We start from the raw sequence: 20,163 nt of genomic DNA, 5'->3' as shown, positions 1-20,163 counted from the left end.
AACTGAAATCCAGGCTTCACTGCAGGAAAGTGGTGTGATTGTTTCAAGATCCACAATAAGGAGGCACTTGAACAAAAATGGGCTGCACAGTCGGGTTACCAGAAAAAGCCATTACTGCGCCAGTGCCACATAACAGCACCTAGATAAGCCTCAGAACTTCTGGAACAAAGTCATTTAGGGTGATGAGATCAAAATTGAACTTTATGGTCACAACCATAGACACTATTTGGAGAGGAGTCAATAAGGCCTATGGTGAAAAGTGCACTATCTCTACTGTGAACCATGGAGGTGGATCTCTGATGGTCTGGGGGGGGGGGGTGAGCTACGAAGGCACAGGGAATTTATTCAAAATTGATGGCAAGATGAGTGCAGCATATTACCAGAAAATACTGGACAATTTGCACACATCAGCCCAAAAGCTGTGCATGGGACGCACTTGGACTTGACAACGATCCGAAGCACAAGGCCAAGTGGACCCTTCAGTGGCTACAGCAGAAAAAAGTGAAGGTTCTGGAGTGGCCATCAATCTCCTGATCTCAGTATCACTGATCCACTTTGGGGAGGTCTCAAACGTGCAGTTCATGCAAGACAACCCAAGAATTTATGGGACCTGGAGGCAATTTGTCAATAAGAATGGGCAGCTCTACCATCTGAGAAAATAAATCCACACTCATCCACAACCATCACAAAAGACTGTAAGCAGTCATTGATTGACTGCTAAAGGGGGAAATACACAGTATTAAGACCTACAGTGCCTTGCAAAAGTATTCACCCCGCCTTGGTGTTTGTCCTGTTTTGTCGCATTACAAGCTGGAATTAAAATGGATTTTTGGGGGTCAGCACCAATTTGATTTACACAACATGCCTACCACTTTAAAGGTGCAAATTGTTGTTTTATTGTGACACAAACAATAATCAAGATGAAAAAACAGAAATCTGGAGTGTGCGTAGGTATTCACCCCCTTTCGAATGAAACCCCTAAATAAGAGTTGGTCCGGCCAATATTATATATATATATATATATATATATATATATATATATATAAGTCAAAGGCCCTCTCACGCCAGAATCTGGTCTTCCCAGGCAGTCTCCTGTCCCAGTACTAACCAACTCTTTAAGGTGCGGCACCAATCTCTGTTTCAATAGCCCTTGACCTCTCACCTATACAACTAGGGTTACAGTGGGGGGCTAGTCCTCTGGTAACCACAAGAGTTTGACTTCCCCACTTGCATCTATATTGCAGCGTGCCTTGTCAGACGATAGTAGATACCATTTTTTTGATGGTCTTTGGTGTGACCCAACCACGAGTACAACTCGCGATCTCCCGGTCGAGAGGTGGACACGTTAAACACTAGGCCAACTCATGGTGAATATCCCACGGAGCACCATTAAATCCATTACAGCAAAATGGAAAGAATATGGCACCACTACAAACCCGACCAGAGAAGGCCACCATCAAAACTCACAGACCAGGCAAGGAGGGCATTAATCAGAGATGCAACAAAGACACCAAAGATAACACTGAAGGAGTTGCAAAGAGCCACAGCGGAGATGGGAGAATTTGTCCATGGGATCACTTTAAGCCGTACACTCCACAGAATGGGGTTTTATGGAAGAGTGGCCAGAAAAATGTCATTGCTTAAGAAAACATATTTAGAGTTTGCTCAACAGCATGTGGCAGACTCCCCAAACACATGGAAGAAGACTCTCTGGTCAAATGAGACTAAAAGTGATCTTTTTGGCCATCATGGGAAATGATATGTGTGGCGCAAACCCAACACTCTGAGAACACCATTCCTACAGTGAAGCATGGTGGTGGCAGCATCATGCTGTGGGGATATTTTTCATCTGCAGGGACAGGAAAGCTGGTCAGGATTGAAAGAAAGATGGATGGCACAAAATACAGGATAATTCTGGAGGAAAACCTGTTTGAGTCAGGTTTGAGACTGGGTTGAAGGTTCACGGTCTAGAAGGACAATGACCCTAAACATACTGCTAAAGCTACACTGGAGTGGTTTAAAGGGAAACATTTAAATGTCTTGGAATGGCCTAGTCAAAGCCCAGACCTCAATCCAGTTGAGAATCTGTAGTATAACTTGAAGATTGCTGTACACCAACGCAACCCATCTAACTTGAAGGAGCTGGAGCAGTTTTGCCTTGAGGAATGATATTGTGCAAATCAAATGGTGTTAACCCCCCCAAAATCCATTTTAATTCCAGCTTGTAATGCGACAAAACAGAACAAACACCAAGGGGGATGAATACTTTTGCAAGACACTGTATGGTTATGTCAACTTTTGAATAGGGATCATCTCATTATTTTCTTTATTGCCAAGTTTTGTTTAATGATTGCAGTAGTCTGTGATGCATTATGGTTTAATTTGAATCCCATTAAAATAAGTAACATGTTTTGCCTGATCAGTTGTTTTCTTCAAAGAAAGGTACACATTTTTACAAATTGTCAGGGTGTGTAAACTTATGAGCACAACTGTATATCTATACTAGTAATTGTATTGTTTTCTATAGTTTTTTTAACATCTTGGTGAGTACCCATATTACAGAAAACTACAATTATTACTGATGTTCCAGAAAGTGTTTCTATCCAAGCAAAGCCTACTGAATGAGCAATGTCAGAATAACGAGCTCCCCGTCAGAACGTGAGCGTGGTGTTTTGTGCTAGACATCACAGCTGAGATGAACCTGTGGAAGATACAGAACTCTTCTCCAGGCACGATGAGCATCCTGAACATACCTGAAACTCTGTCAACAAGGTCCAGCTTCGCCTTCCCATTGAGAAACTGTGCCTTTGTGCAGAACAGCTGAAGTAGTAGGGCGTTGTCTGAAAAAATAAATGACTAAAAGGTTCATCTGTATACATATGACACTGTTTCTCATTACGAACAAAATGCTCCTTGAGCACATCATACACATGAATCACAGTGTCAGAGAAGTTTCTTTTAAAACTCCTCTCTCACCGTGCATCCCAAAATCCTACAGCAAGACGAAAAGAACCTCATAATCGATCTCTTTGTTAAAAGGTCTCAACTTAAATGAGCTAAAATACGTTCCTCAGCATTAAATATAACCATAAAATGCTTAAAGTACGACACATCGCTGTCACGTTTCACTCCTTACATTTGTGTCGAGCATAAAGGGCATATCACGGGTAAATTCAGGAGCAAGATCAATGTAATTCTCCTGTTTTATATTAAACTTTGGTCAAATATCTGTAACATTCTGCATTCTCTGCGATTTTTTTTTACCTTGCGCAAAAATTCAGTTGAAATCAAGCCATTTGAGGCGAATTGGTCCGCCTCGGAAAAAAACTTGGCATTTGAATTTCCCGGCAAACATTGATTTTCGTGACGTCATCTGCGGGACGCCTCCCTCTGAATCGTACGTCAGCGCTGGTTTGTTTATGAGAAAACGACCTGGTGGTTTTCTGCAAATTTCTTCAACGTTATTGCGTAATTATTAAAATAGTTAACAGATGTATTGTAGGAGGGTGTAGCAACTAGCCTAGTAAACTAGACCCAACCGCCTAGCGGCCAAAAATATTTTTTGCCTAGCAAATGGGTCTAGCCTCGCACCATATAAACAAAAACACCCTGGGCATCAAATCGTGCCCGCCAATCACAACGCAAGGTTTTTGTTTGGATTCTTTGGGCGGGCTTTTGCAGGAGTGACGACAAAGCTGCACGACGCTGGAGAAAGCGCAACAGGAAAGATGGCTACGGGCTAGTGAGCAGCGCGCGTTTGACTCCGCTTTGGAATCAGTTTTAGAAGAATTAGACTTGGAGTTTTTGTTGAAACATGAGCAGGAAGAGGCTCTCCACTCATTCCTTTTCAAGAAGGACGTTTTCGCTGTTTTGCCAACCGGCTATGGTAAAAGTCTGATCTACCAGCTAGCTCCGCTCGTAGCCAAAAGGATGGGGCTAGTTTGTGCAGTACGAAGAATTAATAAACAGCTTTGAAACATTACTTTTTGATTGTTTCTTATTTTCCCGTTATTTTAAATTTAAGGGAAATTATTTCACCAAACACCACTAAATAAAAACTCTCAGAAACAGTTTAAGCAAACCCTTGAAAAACACTTGGAAAAAAATGTGTATGTGGTACAGACTCCAAACTTGTGGTCATTATCTCCAAACTTCTTAATATCTAGAACCTGTTTATTAATTAATACGCATTTTGAAAAATTATTTAATTTCAAGGCCTCCCCCACTGCTTTCTGTCGCTCTGACTACGTCACAGTCACTGTTGCGCTGATTGGTCAGAGCGTTGGCCTATACGCACAGAGACAGTTTGAAAGACAGTGGTTTGTTCCTCCTACCCGCTTCGGAAATGTCTACGGATCGAGGCCAGACTAAATATTCGCATTTAGTCTGGCTTGCCAGGCTATGTAGCAACACCAATCTTGACGGGATTAGTACTCATCGTTTCCCAAAAGACGGGACAATGAGAGAAAAATGGGAGCGCTTGGTCTACACAGGCTGTGCACTGAAACCGTGCAAAGCTCGTGCAGCCTGCTGGCGCTTCCGCAGGTAATGTCACGAATCTGGCTCCAGACTCCCTTGGGATTTTTCCAGACGCGTTTTGTTATTTTATTTTTTTCTGCTGTAGACAGATGGCCTTGTGCAAAATTACCCTTCTGGATGAGTGTGTAAAGGGACATACTTTCATATAAAAAAAAAAAAAAACAACACGAAATTGGTCCAGAATATGCACTTTAAAGAACCCACCAATGTTATTGATCAGAGCCTGTATGGCAGCTGTTGCAGCTGTGTAGATGCTGTTATTTCTCGAGTTGAGGTGGTTGTCCACTATAGCTGGGAAAAGGAAATAAACCACTTGGGCCATGTTGTCTTTAAGTAATGTGATGATCCTTGGTAAGGCCTCCAATGCAGAGAGGTTCACTTTGCTGTTGGACTCCTCCAACCTTTCTTTAAACGTATCAAACACCTGCGTGAAGGACAAAAAAAAAGGCTTCCATGATAATGAACGGAAAAACAGGCTGAGCAGACAAACCAGCCACGGTATTTTAAACCCGTCAATCTGTCAGCTTTATTTACTGGTTCACAGATTTTTTTTTTTGCAGTACAAAACTTAAATTTTTCATTGCTTACACACAGTGAAATAACCCAATAAAGAAAAAAATACTGCATGGAAAATATTACATTTTGATAAATGCTAACTAAAATTCAAAAATGCTACTAATAAAATTCCATGATATTGCAGAAATTGGGCGGCACGGTGGCGTAGTGGTTAGCACTGTCGCCTCACAGCAAGGAGGTTCTGGGTTTGAGCCCAGTGGCTGACGGGAGCCTTTCTGTGCGGAGTTTGCATGTTCTCCCCGTGTCTGCGTGGGTTTCCTCCGGGTGCTCCGATTTCCTCCACAGTCCAAAAACATGCAGGTTAGACTAACTGGTGGCTCCAAATTGATCGTAGGTGCGAGTGTGAATGGTTGTTTGTCTCTATGCGTCAGCCCTGCGATTATCTGGCGACTTGTCCAGGGTGTATCCCGCCTCTCGCCCATAGTCAGCTGGGATAGGCTCCAGCTTGCCCGTGACCCTGCACAGGATAAGCGGTTACGGATAATGGATGGCTGGATGTTCCAGAAATTCCGTGACTCACAAAACCCTGAGCCGCTTCCCGTATCCATCACACAAGTCTTCCATATTGAAACTTTTGAATCAGTTTATTTATCCAATTTATTCTCTTTGAAACAGATCACTTCTTAAAGCTACTAAAAGCACAAAAAAAAAATTACAAAGATGCTTGATAAATTACCGGGACCATGTTGCAGATGACCATCGATGGGTTTTCCTCACAGTCAACCACCAGCTGATCGATGCCCTTGAGGCGTTCTTGGAAGTCTTTTGATGCCAGCAGGACTCGGAGCTGCTTGACGTACTCCAGCTTGTCTGCAAAGCTGTGGAGCTGAGCTTTACTGGGGTCTCTGCTGAAATAGACGACAAAAGGTGAAAAAACACACTGGAATCAACCTTCTGAGCCTGAAAAACACAATGACATCATCAACACTTATGAATGAAAACCAACGATTTTATAATCGCCAACGTTTAGAACTTTACCTGCCGGAAAACTGAGATTTGCGAGTGAGAGACGGGGTGCGCATCATTCCACGGCCAGACCTGGCACGCTGGCCTCGAGCTGACGGATTGTCCGGAGACATCCCATTCAGTTCCTAAAAATCACAATTATGAATCCATCTCCCACTGCCATGATGTGCTCATGTAGTAACATACAGCCTCAAAATACAGCTAAAAAAAAAAAAAGCAGCTCTGATCTTAACACGCCAACAGATCTACTGTGTTAAAGGCATTATCTGCATGCAGTTAACAGATGCTCTGAATTGACACCTTGGACTTCAGTTTGATGACGGTGTCCCTGATGGTTGCCACGTCCTTAGTAGGGATGAACTTTTCCAGCATTTTATCAAAGTCATGGTGAGATGACAAGAACAGCAGCATTTGCCGGCCAAAATATCTGAGAGAAATAACATCCCAAAAAAAAAAATTATGAGTTGACCTGAAAACACTTTAATCTTTTAGACTAATCAGTAGCGGAGTCTGAACTGGGTGACCAATATATGTTGCCAAGACTGGAAAAGTGCTAACCTGGTTTCTCGTGAAGCGTCGTGTGCCAACTTGGCAACAGCATGTAAGATTCGGTCAGTGAGATCTTTAGTTCCGGACAATAAGCGCCCAGTGCCGATCTTCTCAATCACAGTCGTCAAGTGCTGAGCAGTGCACTTCCTTACGACTGCGTTCAAGTGACTGTTGATTTCAGAAACCAGAAAAGAGAAGGAAATTTAAAAGATTTTACAACAAGACTGTAAATCTTTGAATATATAGCTAATATCATTTTATGTAGGTTTGAAGTACAGTGTCTAAAGCAGGTACCAGGACCGTCTCCAAGATATAGATATTATATATTATACACTGTGCAGTCAAAAGTTTGCAGACACCTGACCATTACATCCATATGTGCTTTTTGGACATCCTGTTCCAAGATTTAGTCCCGTCCCCCACCCAGTGTTGTAGGTGAGTCACTAAACCTCGAGTCCAAGTCCAGTCTCGAGTCCCCAGTGTTCAAGTCCAAGTCGTTAAAAAAAAATTTCGAGTCGAGTCCACTATTGCTCCGAGTCGAATCCAAGACTCCAACTGCACCATTTGACGGTGGCTGTTTTATCACCATTAACGTTCGTTTGTTCCTGAATATGACGTATGAACAGATGAATGTACATTCTCCTTGTGCAAAGTATTCTATCAGAGATGGTTGGCAGATGGATGCAAGTGCAGACGGTGTGTTTATTAATACAAGTGAAGACAGGTAAACAATCCAGAATGGCAGGAAAAATTGTAAAACGGTGAAACAGGCAACAGGTCGAGCGAGGCACAAACAGCCTATTGTAGAGTTGGCAGAATCAAAGACGAGAAACAGGAAATCAGGGATCAGGAAACAAGACTCAGTAATGTGTCAGCAACACAACTCAATACTTCGCCAAGTAAGTGTGTTTTCACAGTTTTTATATAGGCGCACTGATTGTGCCTTAATCCTGGGCAGGTGCGAGTTGTTTACAGCGTAAACAGAAAAATTTACTATTAAAACCTGTTGTTAAAACAAAGTATGGTGAAGCAGCTTTTAGCTACTATGCAGTGCAGCTATGGAACCAACTGCCAGAGGACATTAAAAATGCTCCTGCTGTTGGCAGCTTCAAATCTAGGTTAAAGATCAAGCTGTTTTCAGATGCTTTCTGTTAAATAATTAATATTGTCTTCTTTACATGTTTTATAATCTGTACTTTTAGTCTCTGCATGTTTCAAATTTTACTTAACTTTTATTCTATTTTATTCTGCTGTTTTTTTTCTCCCCCTATTTGAACTACTACTTCATTTTATTATTTTATTTCTACTATTGTTTAATTCTTATTATATTTTTTCCCATTTATTTTATGTAATTTTATTCTCTATTGTTTACTGTTTTGCTTTTACTTCTGTAAAGCACATTGAACTGCCACTGTGTATGAAATGTGCTATATAAATAAACTTGCCTTGCCTTACAGCGTACACGTGAGAGTCCACTTGGCACGCGAGCTGTCCGGAGTGCGCCCAAGAGTCTATCTGATGCACGCACCAAGGCGTGACACTCTCGCACGAAATTAGTACAAAATTAATGTAGATATAAATATCTTACGGCAAATTATTATAGCATATTACCAAAAAAATAAAGAAAAAAAATCCAAGTCCTCGTCTCCATTTTCCGAGTCCTAATGCAGTTAATGCACGAGTCCGAGTCCAAGTAATCAGTGCTCAAGTCCGAGTCGGGTCACGAGTCCTTAAAATTAGGGCACGAGTCGGACTCGAGTACTCCAAGCCTGGTTTCTACACATTTTCCATTTCAAAATTCCATACTGAAATTTCCAGACTTCACGGTACATTTTTCAGGCCAGATGTTTATTATTTAAATAAATGATTTTAAAATCCAACTCTTAATATATATGTTACATTGTGAGGATGTAAGCTAGTATGTTGCCAAATAATTGCCAGAAACAAGTAATTACTGATATTATATTCTTTCATAGGGTCCAAAATTTCTAGTAGCACCCCTATGGCAAGGTTCTGGAGCTCATACAAATCAGTTAAACCCAAACCCAGACAAGTTCAATGCTAAAACAATGCAGTGGTATTCTGTTTCTGCCATTTACATTTGAAAAACTAAACTGATCCCTTCTACCCGTAACAGGAGGGATGCTGATGTACAACGCGTCAAAAGAAAAGAGAACAGAAGTGCACGGACTTTGCTTCACTGAATATTAGATGGAGTAAAACTGTTTAAAAATCACTGGTTGCAAAAAGTTTAGAACACTCTCCCCTTTGTCTTTTTATGTCTCTACTTCGGTCATGAGCACATACATACCATCACTTAAATACATACACCTACACATGGGCGCCGCCAGGGGGGGAAAGGTTAGAACAATTCTAGGGGCCCAGCACTGCCATGGGGCCCTTTAAGGGGCTGATAATATGCTTTTAATGATTTTAATAAGACTTTTGAAATAACAACAATGCAATATTCCATCTGGTAAAATGAGCTAATTGAACAAGGTTGTCTATTTCTTGAGTTCTTCAACATATTGTCATTTAACCCTCCCCCTTTTGCGAAATGGTACGGTCCAGTTCTGGTAGAAGCGCGATGCGTTAAATCTGTGTGCTGATCAGTGCAACGCTACTTGCTGCTGTGTCGCGGTGCAGCAGCCAGCCAGCCAGCCAGCAGTGGAGTGCGTACAGTCTATGATCGCTAAATATGAAGAGTGGCTGTCAAAAACGTAAAGAAAGGCAGCTGAAAGCTGAGAGGGACCGGAGAGGCAGGCAACTGGTCACTCAGTTTTTCCCAAAGAAAGGTAGCTATCGCTCACATGTGTGTTCAAAATATTAGCGAATGGTAAATGAACAGTATGAACGTGGTTGGATTAGCCTATCAAGAGAACACTTTTACAGTTTGTACAGTGACATTTTTTCCATTTTAATAACTGAACTGACTTGTGTGATAAACAAGATGAAATATTACGTTATGCTGGTGCTAATAACTAGTGCTAATAACCAGTTTCATAACTAATGGGGTGCCCTAAATATGCACAGATTCAGCCTCAGGGGGACCTCCGCCCTACCAAACCACTGAACCCCCCCTTTGGAGAAGGAGGTAAGCAGCAATACAACCCATAAATGCTTTAGGATTGAAGTTTTTAATGAGCGAGCGCCATATACAGTTTGCTAGATTAAAGTGTTGCTAATAACGCACACCAGTCAAGTGTTTGACATGGTTAAGTGTGTGGAATGTCCACACGTTCTAAACCATTGGTTTCAAATTGAGGAGCTGGAGAAAGCGCAGCACACATAAAAGAGGGATAGAGGTTACAACATATTGAAGAAATACGTACGTACGGCAATTGATCAAATTGAAATGTCACTCCGTGTCACTTTGAAATAAATTTATAATAAGATGTTTCCTGTCTTTTATGGGTAACATTTGTAAGGCTACTGAGTATGGAGTTCATTTGCATGCATCAAACTTGAATGCATCAAACTTTTTCATGCATTAACTAACTTGCATGCATTGCTGATAACAGAGCCAGGCCCCTCATCAGGCCACGTCTAGACACTTTGCTTTGAACATATTCCCTTTTTGCAGAACAGTACACACAGCTTTCTACCTAACACATAACAATCCATGGGATTTCCATAGGTATTTTGATGCTGGGTAGAAAACTTTTTCTATGATTTATTAGCAGTCACATCACACATTTCACTACCAATTGTCCTAGCACAAGAAGGCATGTGGCAAAATCTTGAATTTTCATTTGTGATTGTAAATGCACCAGAATTAGTCACTGACCAGTTTTCATCTAGTCCCTGGTAGGTTAATACATAAAATGTAATAAAGTCACAAACTCAAGGTCCATGGGCTATCAAAAGTCAAATAATGACAATAGTGCACTTGTGACGAGGGTGGGCAAAGTTGGGGGGCCCAAAATTCTAATCTTTCATGGGGCGCAAAATTTCTAGCGGCGCCCCTGCACCTACACATACACACAAAAGCAGGGCTTTGAACCAGAATTTTTTTCCTATTGGTTCGTTCCAAACAGAAATGGAATTTTAACGTTTCCGGTTTTGGGTTCCACCATTAAATAGCCGTTCCCGAACCGGTTAGAACAAAAAAATTTCATTCCCGGAACGGTTAATTACATTCCCTGTCAGCTGTTTAACAAATGGCTATAAAATTATGTCTCTGTCTCATCCAGCTTAAGCCAAATGTAGGCTAATTCTATTACAACCTTCATTAAGACAAGAAATAATTCAAAACAATTATTATTTCAAATGTTGGCGATTTGGATTCTCAGTATGTCTTCCCATCTACACAAACAGAAAAAGTGCCAAAAATGAAAGATAATTCGTTTAGTGTGTTACCAAAGGCTAGTCAGGCCCTATGCATTGATAGGCTAACAGAGGTTAATGTCATTTAATGTTCGCGAGCCTCTCATTAACGTGGACAAATATATTGATATCGTGTTTGAAATTGACGTTTTTGAATAACGATAGACTGCAATATTTACCTCTTATTTAAGATGTGGAGACGTGATAGTAGTCCACCCTCCCGCTCTCTCCATTCAGTCAGCGAACGTCACACAGGAAGTGAACCCAGCGGGTCATAGAAACTTGCGCAGGAGAAGAATGACTTTTTTATTTGTAGGCTACAGAAACTTTGAGGAACGAAATAAAAACCGGTATTAACCGGTTACCATTATTTTTAATAAGCGTTTCTGTTCCGGAACATAAAAAATAATAAAGTTTCTGGTTTCGTTTCTGTTCCATGTGAAATAGAAAAAGTTCCCGGTTTTCGTTCCTTGAACCGGTTCAAAGCCCTGCACAAAAGACAAGTGCATTGTCATGCAGATACACAAATACACCAAGGGTTGGAAATTAACTTTTTTTATTCTCCTGCCACTGTGGCTGCTGGATTCTAAAATCTACCAGTCACTCAATTTTTTTTTAACCAGCTACTTTCTTGTTTTAACTGAAAGTCTGTAACTGCATGTGAAAGATAATACAGTAAGAGCTACAATATTCAAGCATGATTATTTCGGTACATAGGCTATTTTTCCTATATAAGGAAAACACTGACATATTTCTCTGTCTCTCGTGCGCGCGCGCGCGCATACACACACACACACACACACCTGTGAACTGATGGAAGTTACATCTCATGAGTTGGGCATATTAAAAAAAAAATAGGTACCCTCTGAGTACACGTGGCTACTGCTTATAAATAAAATTGTTTTCTGATACCACGTCCATACAATAAATGATGTTATCAGTTCTACTCGCCTCATCTCTTGCAATTATCACCAAGCTGTGAGCAGCATCAGGGTTTGTAGTATTTTGGTTACCAATTTTGTTTACTGCGTTTTGTTGAAAATACAGTGCTGTGAACTCATCTCATCTCATTATCTCTAGCCGCTTTATCCTGTTCTACAGGGTCGCAGGCAAGCTGGAGCCTATCCCAGCTGACTACGGGCAAAAGGCAGGGTACACCCTGGACAAATCACAAGGTCATCACAGGGCTGACACATAGACCCAGACAACCATTCACACTCACATTCACACCTACGGTCAATTTAGAGTCACCAGTTAACCTAACCTGCATGTCTTTGGACTGTGGGGGAAACCGGAGCACCCGGAGGAAACCCACGCGGACACGGGGAGAACATGCAAACTCCGCACAGAGGGGCCCTCGCCGGCCACGGGGCTCGAACCCAGGACCTTCTTGCTGTGAGGCGACAGCGCTAACCACTACACCACCGTACCGCGTGCTGTGAACTATATTTTCAAAATCGTAAGAAAGCACTTGTTCATGAATTGTCTTAGAAGCATTATTTAATACTAATGAGCGCATTTTGTTTCACACGTGTAAAGACTCTAAAATAAAAAAATTAAAAAAAATTTAAATTAAAGCGAATAGCAGAAGTTTGATATTGGCTTTTCAATATATCTGCCAAAAAAAAAAAGTACAAAACCTTTCATTTGACCTTCCAGAAGGACCAAACAAAAGCTGTGATAATCAAAAGGTCAATTTTCTTATAATAAACACCACTTACTTGATATCGAATCAGGAGCCTTGGCGAACCACGAGGTGAATTTCGTTTATCTTTTTAGCTGCCGGTTATCTTCCGATACTACAAAGTTATAACGAGGTTTCTCTTATTTCGTTTCGGGTTCTGATTGGTTCCGAAGTTTATCAAGAAGTAGAACGGGTAATCGAACTTGATCAGGATAAGTGCTGATTGGATATGAAGTTTCTTTATTGTGACATTCTTACAACACGATGACATAGTGACTTCGCCACTCGTTTTTGTGTACCTTTGATAACGTAACTGTTCATATCGCGAGATCACGTTTCGTTATTCTGATGATTGTAATGCTTATGCATATGCGCAGTGTGCTATTGTTACACTCATTCTTACATCCTTACAACACGAGGACATAGTGGCTACTGCCTCGCTTCACTTCTATGAGGCAGTAGCCACAAAAAAAAAAATTCACGGGGCTCTCCATTGTTGGCTTTCTCCACTTCTCATTCAACAAATTTTTTTTGACCTTCCCTTCTTTGGCCTGTGTCTCCTGGGAGGTTTTCTCTTCAGACTGCTTAACCCCTATGATGTAACATTTTTTTTTTGTTCGTTTGCTGCAATGCTAGCCCAGGTTGCTTGACCTGAGGTAATTTTCTTTAACCATCAGTCGCTAACTAGCAGGGGCTAATTTCCAACACTGATATATATACACACACACGATATTTACCATCGTTCACGCCTAGGGCAGCCCCATAACACCCCGCAATCACTCACTCTTACATTTGTAGTGTTGCAATGTGCGTTCGCACCAATTTTTTTTTTAGCTCTGCAGAGACACGATGTAGCCAAACGTGTGAACATCAGATAGTTCACTGATAGCAGATGCCACAGAAATCAGCTCAGACATGTCATGCGCACGTCTTGCCTTGCTTAAATTCAAGGACATCAAACTCACACTGGTTTGAGCATTTTGGCTTAATTTCATATTTTAGAAAAGAAAGTAGGGGTAATATTCTGAAAACAAATTTTTCCATACCCTATTTTCCTTTTTCCATACTTATCCAGGCCTGGAAACTACTCAAACTATCAAAATTAAATTCCATACTTTTCCATACTGCGTAGGAAGCCTGTAGTAATACAAAATCTATAGTGTAGCACAGGGCTTTTCAAAGTGGGGGGCGCGCCTCCCCTAGGGGGCGCCAGAGTTCTTCAGGGGGGCGCAACGTGAGGAAAAATAAACCAGAATAAGTTACTATTGCGGACGTTTAGCGAACTTCAGCTAGCCTTTGCCAGAGACAAAATGGATCGATTTTTAGTACCTAAAGCTACAGTGAGTGAGGAGACAGAGTCTGGGCCAAGTAAAAAAAGAAGGAAGTATGACCACGATTATTTAAAGTTTGGATTTTCATGGACTGGATCTGAAGATGCTCCACTGCCACAGTGTGTTGTCTGCCAAGAGGTGCTAGCTAACAATGCTATGAGATGTTTAAAATGTATAAAACAACATGTTTAAAAAAAGCGCAGATGTTTAAAATGTGTAAAAAAGAGGTTTTAAAAAAGCACAGATGTTTAAAATGTGTAAAACAAGATGTTTTAAAAAAGCACAGATGTTTAAAATGTGTAAAAAAAGATGTTTTAAAAAGCAGATGTTTAAAATGTGTAAAACAAGATGTTTTTAAAAAGCACAGATGTTTAAAATGTGTAAAAAAAAGAGGTTTTAAAAAAGCACAGATGTTTAAAATGTGTAAAAAAAGAGGTTTTAAAAAAGCAGATGTTTAAAATGTGTAAAACAAGATGTTTTTTAAAAAAGCACAGATGTTTAAAATGTGTAAAACAAGATGTTTTTTAAAAAAGCACAGATGTTTAAAATGTGTAAAAAAAGATGTTTTAAAAAAGCACAGATGTTTAAAATGTGTAAAACAAGATGTTTTTAAAAAAGCACAGATGTTTAAAATGTGTAAAAAAGAGGTTTTAAAAAAGCACAGATGTTTAAAATGTGTAAAAAAGAGGTTTTAAAAAAGCACAGATGTTTAAAATGTGTAAAAAAAGATGTTTTAATAAAGCTCATATGTTTTAAATGTGTAAAAAAAAAGATGTTTACAAAAAGCACAGATGTTTAAAATGTGCAAAAGAAAAAAATAATGTGTACAACAACCATTTTTTTAAATACGAATGGAACATTAAGTATAGCAACAACAAAAATTGTGGTAGGGGGGCACTGTTGTTTATTTGCTCTCTCAGGGGGGGCTGACTCTCCCACACTTTGAAAACCCCTGGTGTAGCACATAATCTGCTTGTATAACACACCACAAGAACAAGCCCACATCACAACATAACCCAGTCCTGACTACAACAGCCAGAGATTAGCATTTCAACAGCTTCTTGAAACGTACCCGAGTCCTCCGGCGAGTAGGGCGTTCATGCTGCGTGTAGGTGTGCAGTTCTGCACCATGCTGTCCAGTGCTGCATCCACGTCCTGCCTAATGAAAGCACTGGTCTCTCCTGCTTTGTGTAGCAGAACTTTGGCTGTTACTTCCAGCTCCTGGTCCATTCCCTTCTGCAGGCTCAAGTACAGCTCTCCTAAAGTCACCACAGCAATGCGGGACACTCCAGAGCGCAGGTTCTGAACCTGCAGCACAGAAGGCACACAGAGGTGTTTATCCAACCCAGACAGCCCCAATCATACGAATACTAATAGAACCCGGATACTCCAGACTTAAACATAGAGACATACTTATTTTTTATTTCAACACATTTTCTTCTGCAAAAGAAATTCCGTGCACAAGAATTAGTATTTTTGAAAAGCTTTCACTGGAAAAATTACAGGACAAAACCTTGACCATGGTTAGAACAGGGGAAAAAAAAAAAAGTTCTTCTTTGGTCTCATCTGACCAGAACACAGTGACACTTGGTTTATGAATACCCATCTCATCTCATCTCATTATCTCTAGCCGCTTTATCCTGTTCTACAGGGTCGCAGGCAAGCTGGAGCCTATCCCAGCTGACTATGGGCAAAAGGCGGGGTACACCCTGGACAAGTCGCCAGGTCATCACAGGGCTGACACATAGACACAGACAGCCATTCACACTCACATTCACACCTACGGTCAATTTAGAGTCACCAGTTAACCTAACCTGCATGTCTTTGGACTGTGGTGGAAACCGGAGCACCCGAAGGAAACCCACGCGGACACGGGGAGAACATGCAAACTCCGCACAGAAAGGCCCTCGCCGGCCCCGGGGCTCGAACCCAGGACCTTCTTGCTGTGAGGCGACAGCGCTAACCACTACACCACTGTGCCGCCATGAATACCCATATAATAATAATAATACAGGCGGCACGGTGGTGTAGTGGTTAGCGCTGTCGCCTCACAGCAAAAAGGTCCGGGTCCGAGCCCCATGGCCGGCGAGGGCCTTTCTGTGCGGAGTTTGCATGTTCTCCCCGTGTCTGCGTGGGTTTCCTCCGGGTGCTCCGGTTTCCCCCACAGTCCAAAGACATGCAGGTTAGGTTAACTGGTGACTCTAAATTGACCGTAGGTGCGAATGTGAGTGTGAATGGTTGTCTGTGTCTATGTGTCAGCCCTGTGATGACCTGGCGACTTGTCCAGGGTGTACCCCGCCTTTCGCCCGTAGTCAGCTGGGATAGGCTCCAGCTTGCCTGCGACCCTGTAGAACAGGATAAAGCGGCTAGAGATAATGAGATGAGATGAGATAATAATACAGGGATGAGAATGAAAAATATTTAAAAAGTCTGAAAAAACCGGGGCGGGGGCCCAGGGGGGTGGGGCCCCCAGGAGCTAATGATTTTTGGCTATTTTTTTTTTAACCCCAAAACCATTAATTTTATCAGCAAAAAGTTGCAATTTATTTGGAAATAAATTCCCCTTCTTGGTGGACTACCAGGTGAAAATGATTAATATGGTACAAGAGACTTGTTTTTAATCAATTCACATTTGATGATTTCAAAAAAAAAAAATCAATGCACCTTTTAATATAAACGAGCTCTACAGTATTATATTTCTGCATTTTTGCTATTCATGTCTTTGAATACTCTAATCCTTTAAAATGAAGTGCAAACCAGAAAAAAGTTCTATCATATAATTCTCTTAAGCTTTCTTCTGATGTTATCATGGTAGCAGGAGGTCTTGCATATTAAGCAGGCAACATTCAACACCACTTATCACTTCCCTTTCAACTGTTGCGTGTACTAACTAGGATTTATCTGGACAGGATGTTGTGTAATGTAATACAGATACCATATGGTCAATGTGAAGATCAAGATGGTGATTTTGAATTAAAGAACAGGCATGTACAATTGGCATTACATACTGGAATAGTTTTTAAAATCAAAAACTATAAGTTCATCTCGGCCTAAAAAATTTGGGCAGATGCTCCCGCGCGGCACATACCAGCAATTCCCCCCCCCCATGAAATGAGCAATAAGTAGGAGAGTTATACATGGTATCATATCTATATTTCTGATAAAATTTTAGGTATGATACCATGATTCTCTCCAACATGCTACATTAGATAAGCTAACCCCATTTATAAAAGATACACACTTATATATGACATGTATTTTATATATATATATATATATATATATATATATATATACACACACACACACAATGAGAGTAAAAAGTATTTGATCCCTTGCTGATTTTGTTGGTTTGCCCACTAATAAAGACATGATCATTCTATACTTTTAATGGTAAATGTATTCTAACATGGAGAGACAGAATATCAAAACGAAAATCCAGAAAATAACTTTAAAGAATATATATTAATTGATTTGTATTTCATTGAGGGAAATAAGTATTTGATCCCCTAGTATGCATTAGGAGTTCTGGCTTTCACAGACCAGTTAGACACTCCCAATCAACTTGTTACCTGAATTGAAGACACCTGTTCTAACTAATCACCTGTATGAAAGACACCTGTTCACAGAATCAGACAATCAGACAGATTCCAAACTCTCCAACATGGGTAAGACCAAAGAACTCTCTCAGGACCTCAGAGACAGGATTGTTGACCTGCACAAATCTGGAATGGGCTACAAAAACATTAGCAAGATGCTGGTTATTAAAGTAACAACCATTGGTGCAATTGTGAGAAAATTTAAGAAGCATAACATGACCATCAATAGACCTCGGTCTGGTGCTCCACAGAAGATTTCACCTCGTGGGGTGGCAATGATCATGAGAACTGTGAGAAATCGGCCTGCAACCACACAGCGGGAGTTAGTGAATGACCTCAAGGCAGCTGGGACCACAGTCACCAGGAAAACAATTGGCAACACTTTGCGCCGCAATGGATTAAAATCCTGCAGTGCCCGAAAGGTACCCCTGCTTAAGAAGGCACATGTGGAGGCCCACCTAAAGAATGCCAATGATCACCTCAAGGATGTACAAAGTGATTGGGAGAAGGTTCTGTGGTCAGACGAGACCAAAATTGAACTATTTGGCCTAAACTCTACTCATCATGTGTGGAGGAAGAAAAATGCTGCCTATGACCCCAGGAACACTGTGCCCACCGTCAAGCATGGAGGTGGAAGCATTATGTTTTGGGGGTGTTTCTCTGCCAAGGGCACAGGGCTACTTCACCACATCGGTGGGAAGATGGATGGAGCCATGTACCGTGCAGTCCTGAGGGACAACCTCCTCCCCTCTGCCAGGAAGTTGAAAATGGGCCGTGGTTGGGTCTTCCAACATGACAATGACCCGAAGCATACAGCAAAGGCAACAAAGGAGTGGCAGAACCACATTAAGGTCATGGAGTGGCCCAGCCAGTCTCCGGACCTCAATCCAATCGAAAATCTATGGAGGGAGCTGAAGGTCCGAGTTGCCAAGCGACAGCCCACCAACCTTAATGATTTAGAGAGGATCTGCAAAGAAGAGTGGGCCAAAATTCCCCCTGATATGTGTGCTAACCTTGTGGTTAACTACAACAAACGTCTGTCCTCTGTGCTTGCAAACAAAGGCTTTGCCACCAAGTATTAAGTGCTTTTGGCTAGAGGGATCAAATACTTATTTCCCTCAATGAAATACAAATCAATTAATATATATTCTTTAAAGTTATTTTCTGGATTTTCTTTTTGATATTCTGTCTCTCCATGTTAGAATACATCTACCATTAAAAGTATAGAATGATCATGTCTTTATTAGTGGGCAAACCAACAAAATCAGCAAGGGATCAAATACTTTTTACTCTCACTATATATATATATATATATATATATATATATATATATATATATATATATATATACACACACACCATGGCATTGATTCGTGCGATATACATTATAAATATAATGAATCATTGAACAGGCAAAATAATTTTCGACCAACTTTGTGTTTTTTGGTGTATATGTGAAGTTCGATAGTCCTTGCCCCTCTACTAGCATAGTTTATCATGTCAAAACACAATGAGCAAAGTACTCTTCCTGGGACGTCTATTTTCTGGATGTAATCACCGAGCTTCGTTGTGACAGTCTGCTTGTCGATCTCGACATTTAGCGCTCTTTCTAACCAAGCCCATCGAAAACAGTTCCCTGCACTATCACTCTCCCTCGCTCGATCCTCTTCTTTCTCACCTAGGACTTTTGCCATTGTCGATATGCTAAAATATCCCGCCTGAATAAGTGTCTTTACAAATGCGTATTGGGTGAACGGCGATTGTATTGAGGTATTTCACCTGACATCACAGGGTCACGTGACGCCCCGGTGTCCGCCATTTTGAAAGTCAAGCTAGCTAATGTCAACAACATAGTAGCTAGTATGTTACTGTAGCTATGTTTATGTTCAGTCATTTGGATGACTGTTAAAACCTTTCAGTCTCAAGTTTTTCCTTTACTGTATTTACTAGTTTACTGTAATTATGATCCGGCAGCTATTTACACCGGATCCAGTGTAAATAGCTGCCGGAGCGCGCTCCGGCTTGCTCCCCCTCAAATTAAGCAGTGTGCTCCGGCTTGCTCCCGGAGTGCTCCGGCCTGCTCCCGGAGTGCTCCGGCCGAGGTTCCGGAGCGCGCTCTGGCTTGCTCCCCCTCAAATTAAGCAGCGTGCTCCGGCTTGCTCCCGGAGCGCTCCGGCCTGCTCCCGGAGTGCTCCGGCCGAGGTTCCGGAGCGCGCTCCAGCTTGCTCCCCCTCAAATTAAGCAGCGCGCTCCGGCTTGCTCCTGGAGTGCTCCGGCCGAGGTTCCGGAGCGCGCTCCGGCTTTCTCCCCCTCAAATTAAGCAGCGCGCTCCGGCCTGCTCCCGGAATGCTCCGGGAGCAAGCCGGAGCGCGCTGCTTAATTTGAGGGGGAGCAAGCCGGAGCGTGCTCCGGCAGCTTTTTACACTGGATCCGGTGTAAATAGCTGCCAGATCATAATTACAGTAAACTAGTAAATACAGTAAAGGAAAAACTTGAGACTGAAAGGTTTTAACAGTCATCCAAATGACTGAACGTAAACATTGCTACAGTAGCATACTAGCTACTATGTTGTTGATATTAGCTAGTGCTCACA

The 20,163-nt window shown here is 41.5% G+C and overlaps 1 protein-coding gene across 7 annotated transcripts in view; it reads right to left on the bottom strand.

Annotated features, from left to right (window-relative positions):
* The window catches only part of LOC132894137 (TOG array regulator of axonemal microtubules protein 1), a 144,001-nt gene that overhangs the window by 11,103 nt on the left and 112,735 nt on the right, over positions 1-20,163 (bottom strand). For 6 of the 7 annotated variants that reach the window (XM_060933503.1, XM_060933502.1, XM_060933509.1 and 3 more), the window contains exons 16-22: positions 15,044-15,279; positions 6,640-6,798; positions 6,382-6,508; positions 6,094-6,206; positions 5,792-5,963; positions 4,744-4,963; positions 2,754-2,840 (exon numbers count right to left, since the gene is read on the bottom strand). In XM_060933503.1, the coding sequence (XP_060789486.1) occupies positions 2,754-2,840; positions 4,744-4,963; positions 5,792-5,963; positions 6,094-6,206; positions 6,382-6,508; positions 6,640-6,798; positions 15,044-15,279 (1,114 nt within the window). The remainder of the gene's footprint in view (positions 1-2,753; positions 2,841-4,743; positions 4,964-5,791; positions 5,964-6,093; positions 6,207-6,381; positions 6,509-6,639; positions 6,799-15,043; positions 15,280-20,163) is intronic. The other variant, XM_060933508.1, reaches the window with a different exon arrangement.

This window comes from Neoarius graeffei, chromosome 11 (genome assembly GCF_027579695.1).
Source record: "Neoarius graeffei isolate fNeoGra1 chromosome 11, fNeoGra1.pri, whole genome shotgun sequence".
NCBI lineage: Eukaryota > Metazoa > Chordata > Actinopteri > Siluriformes > Ariidae > Neoarius > Neoarius graeffei.
The sequence above is the reverse complement of the archived record's forward strand: the minus strand, read 5'-3'. Positions and strand labels throughout refer to the sequence as shown.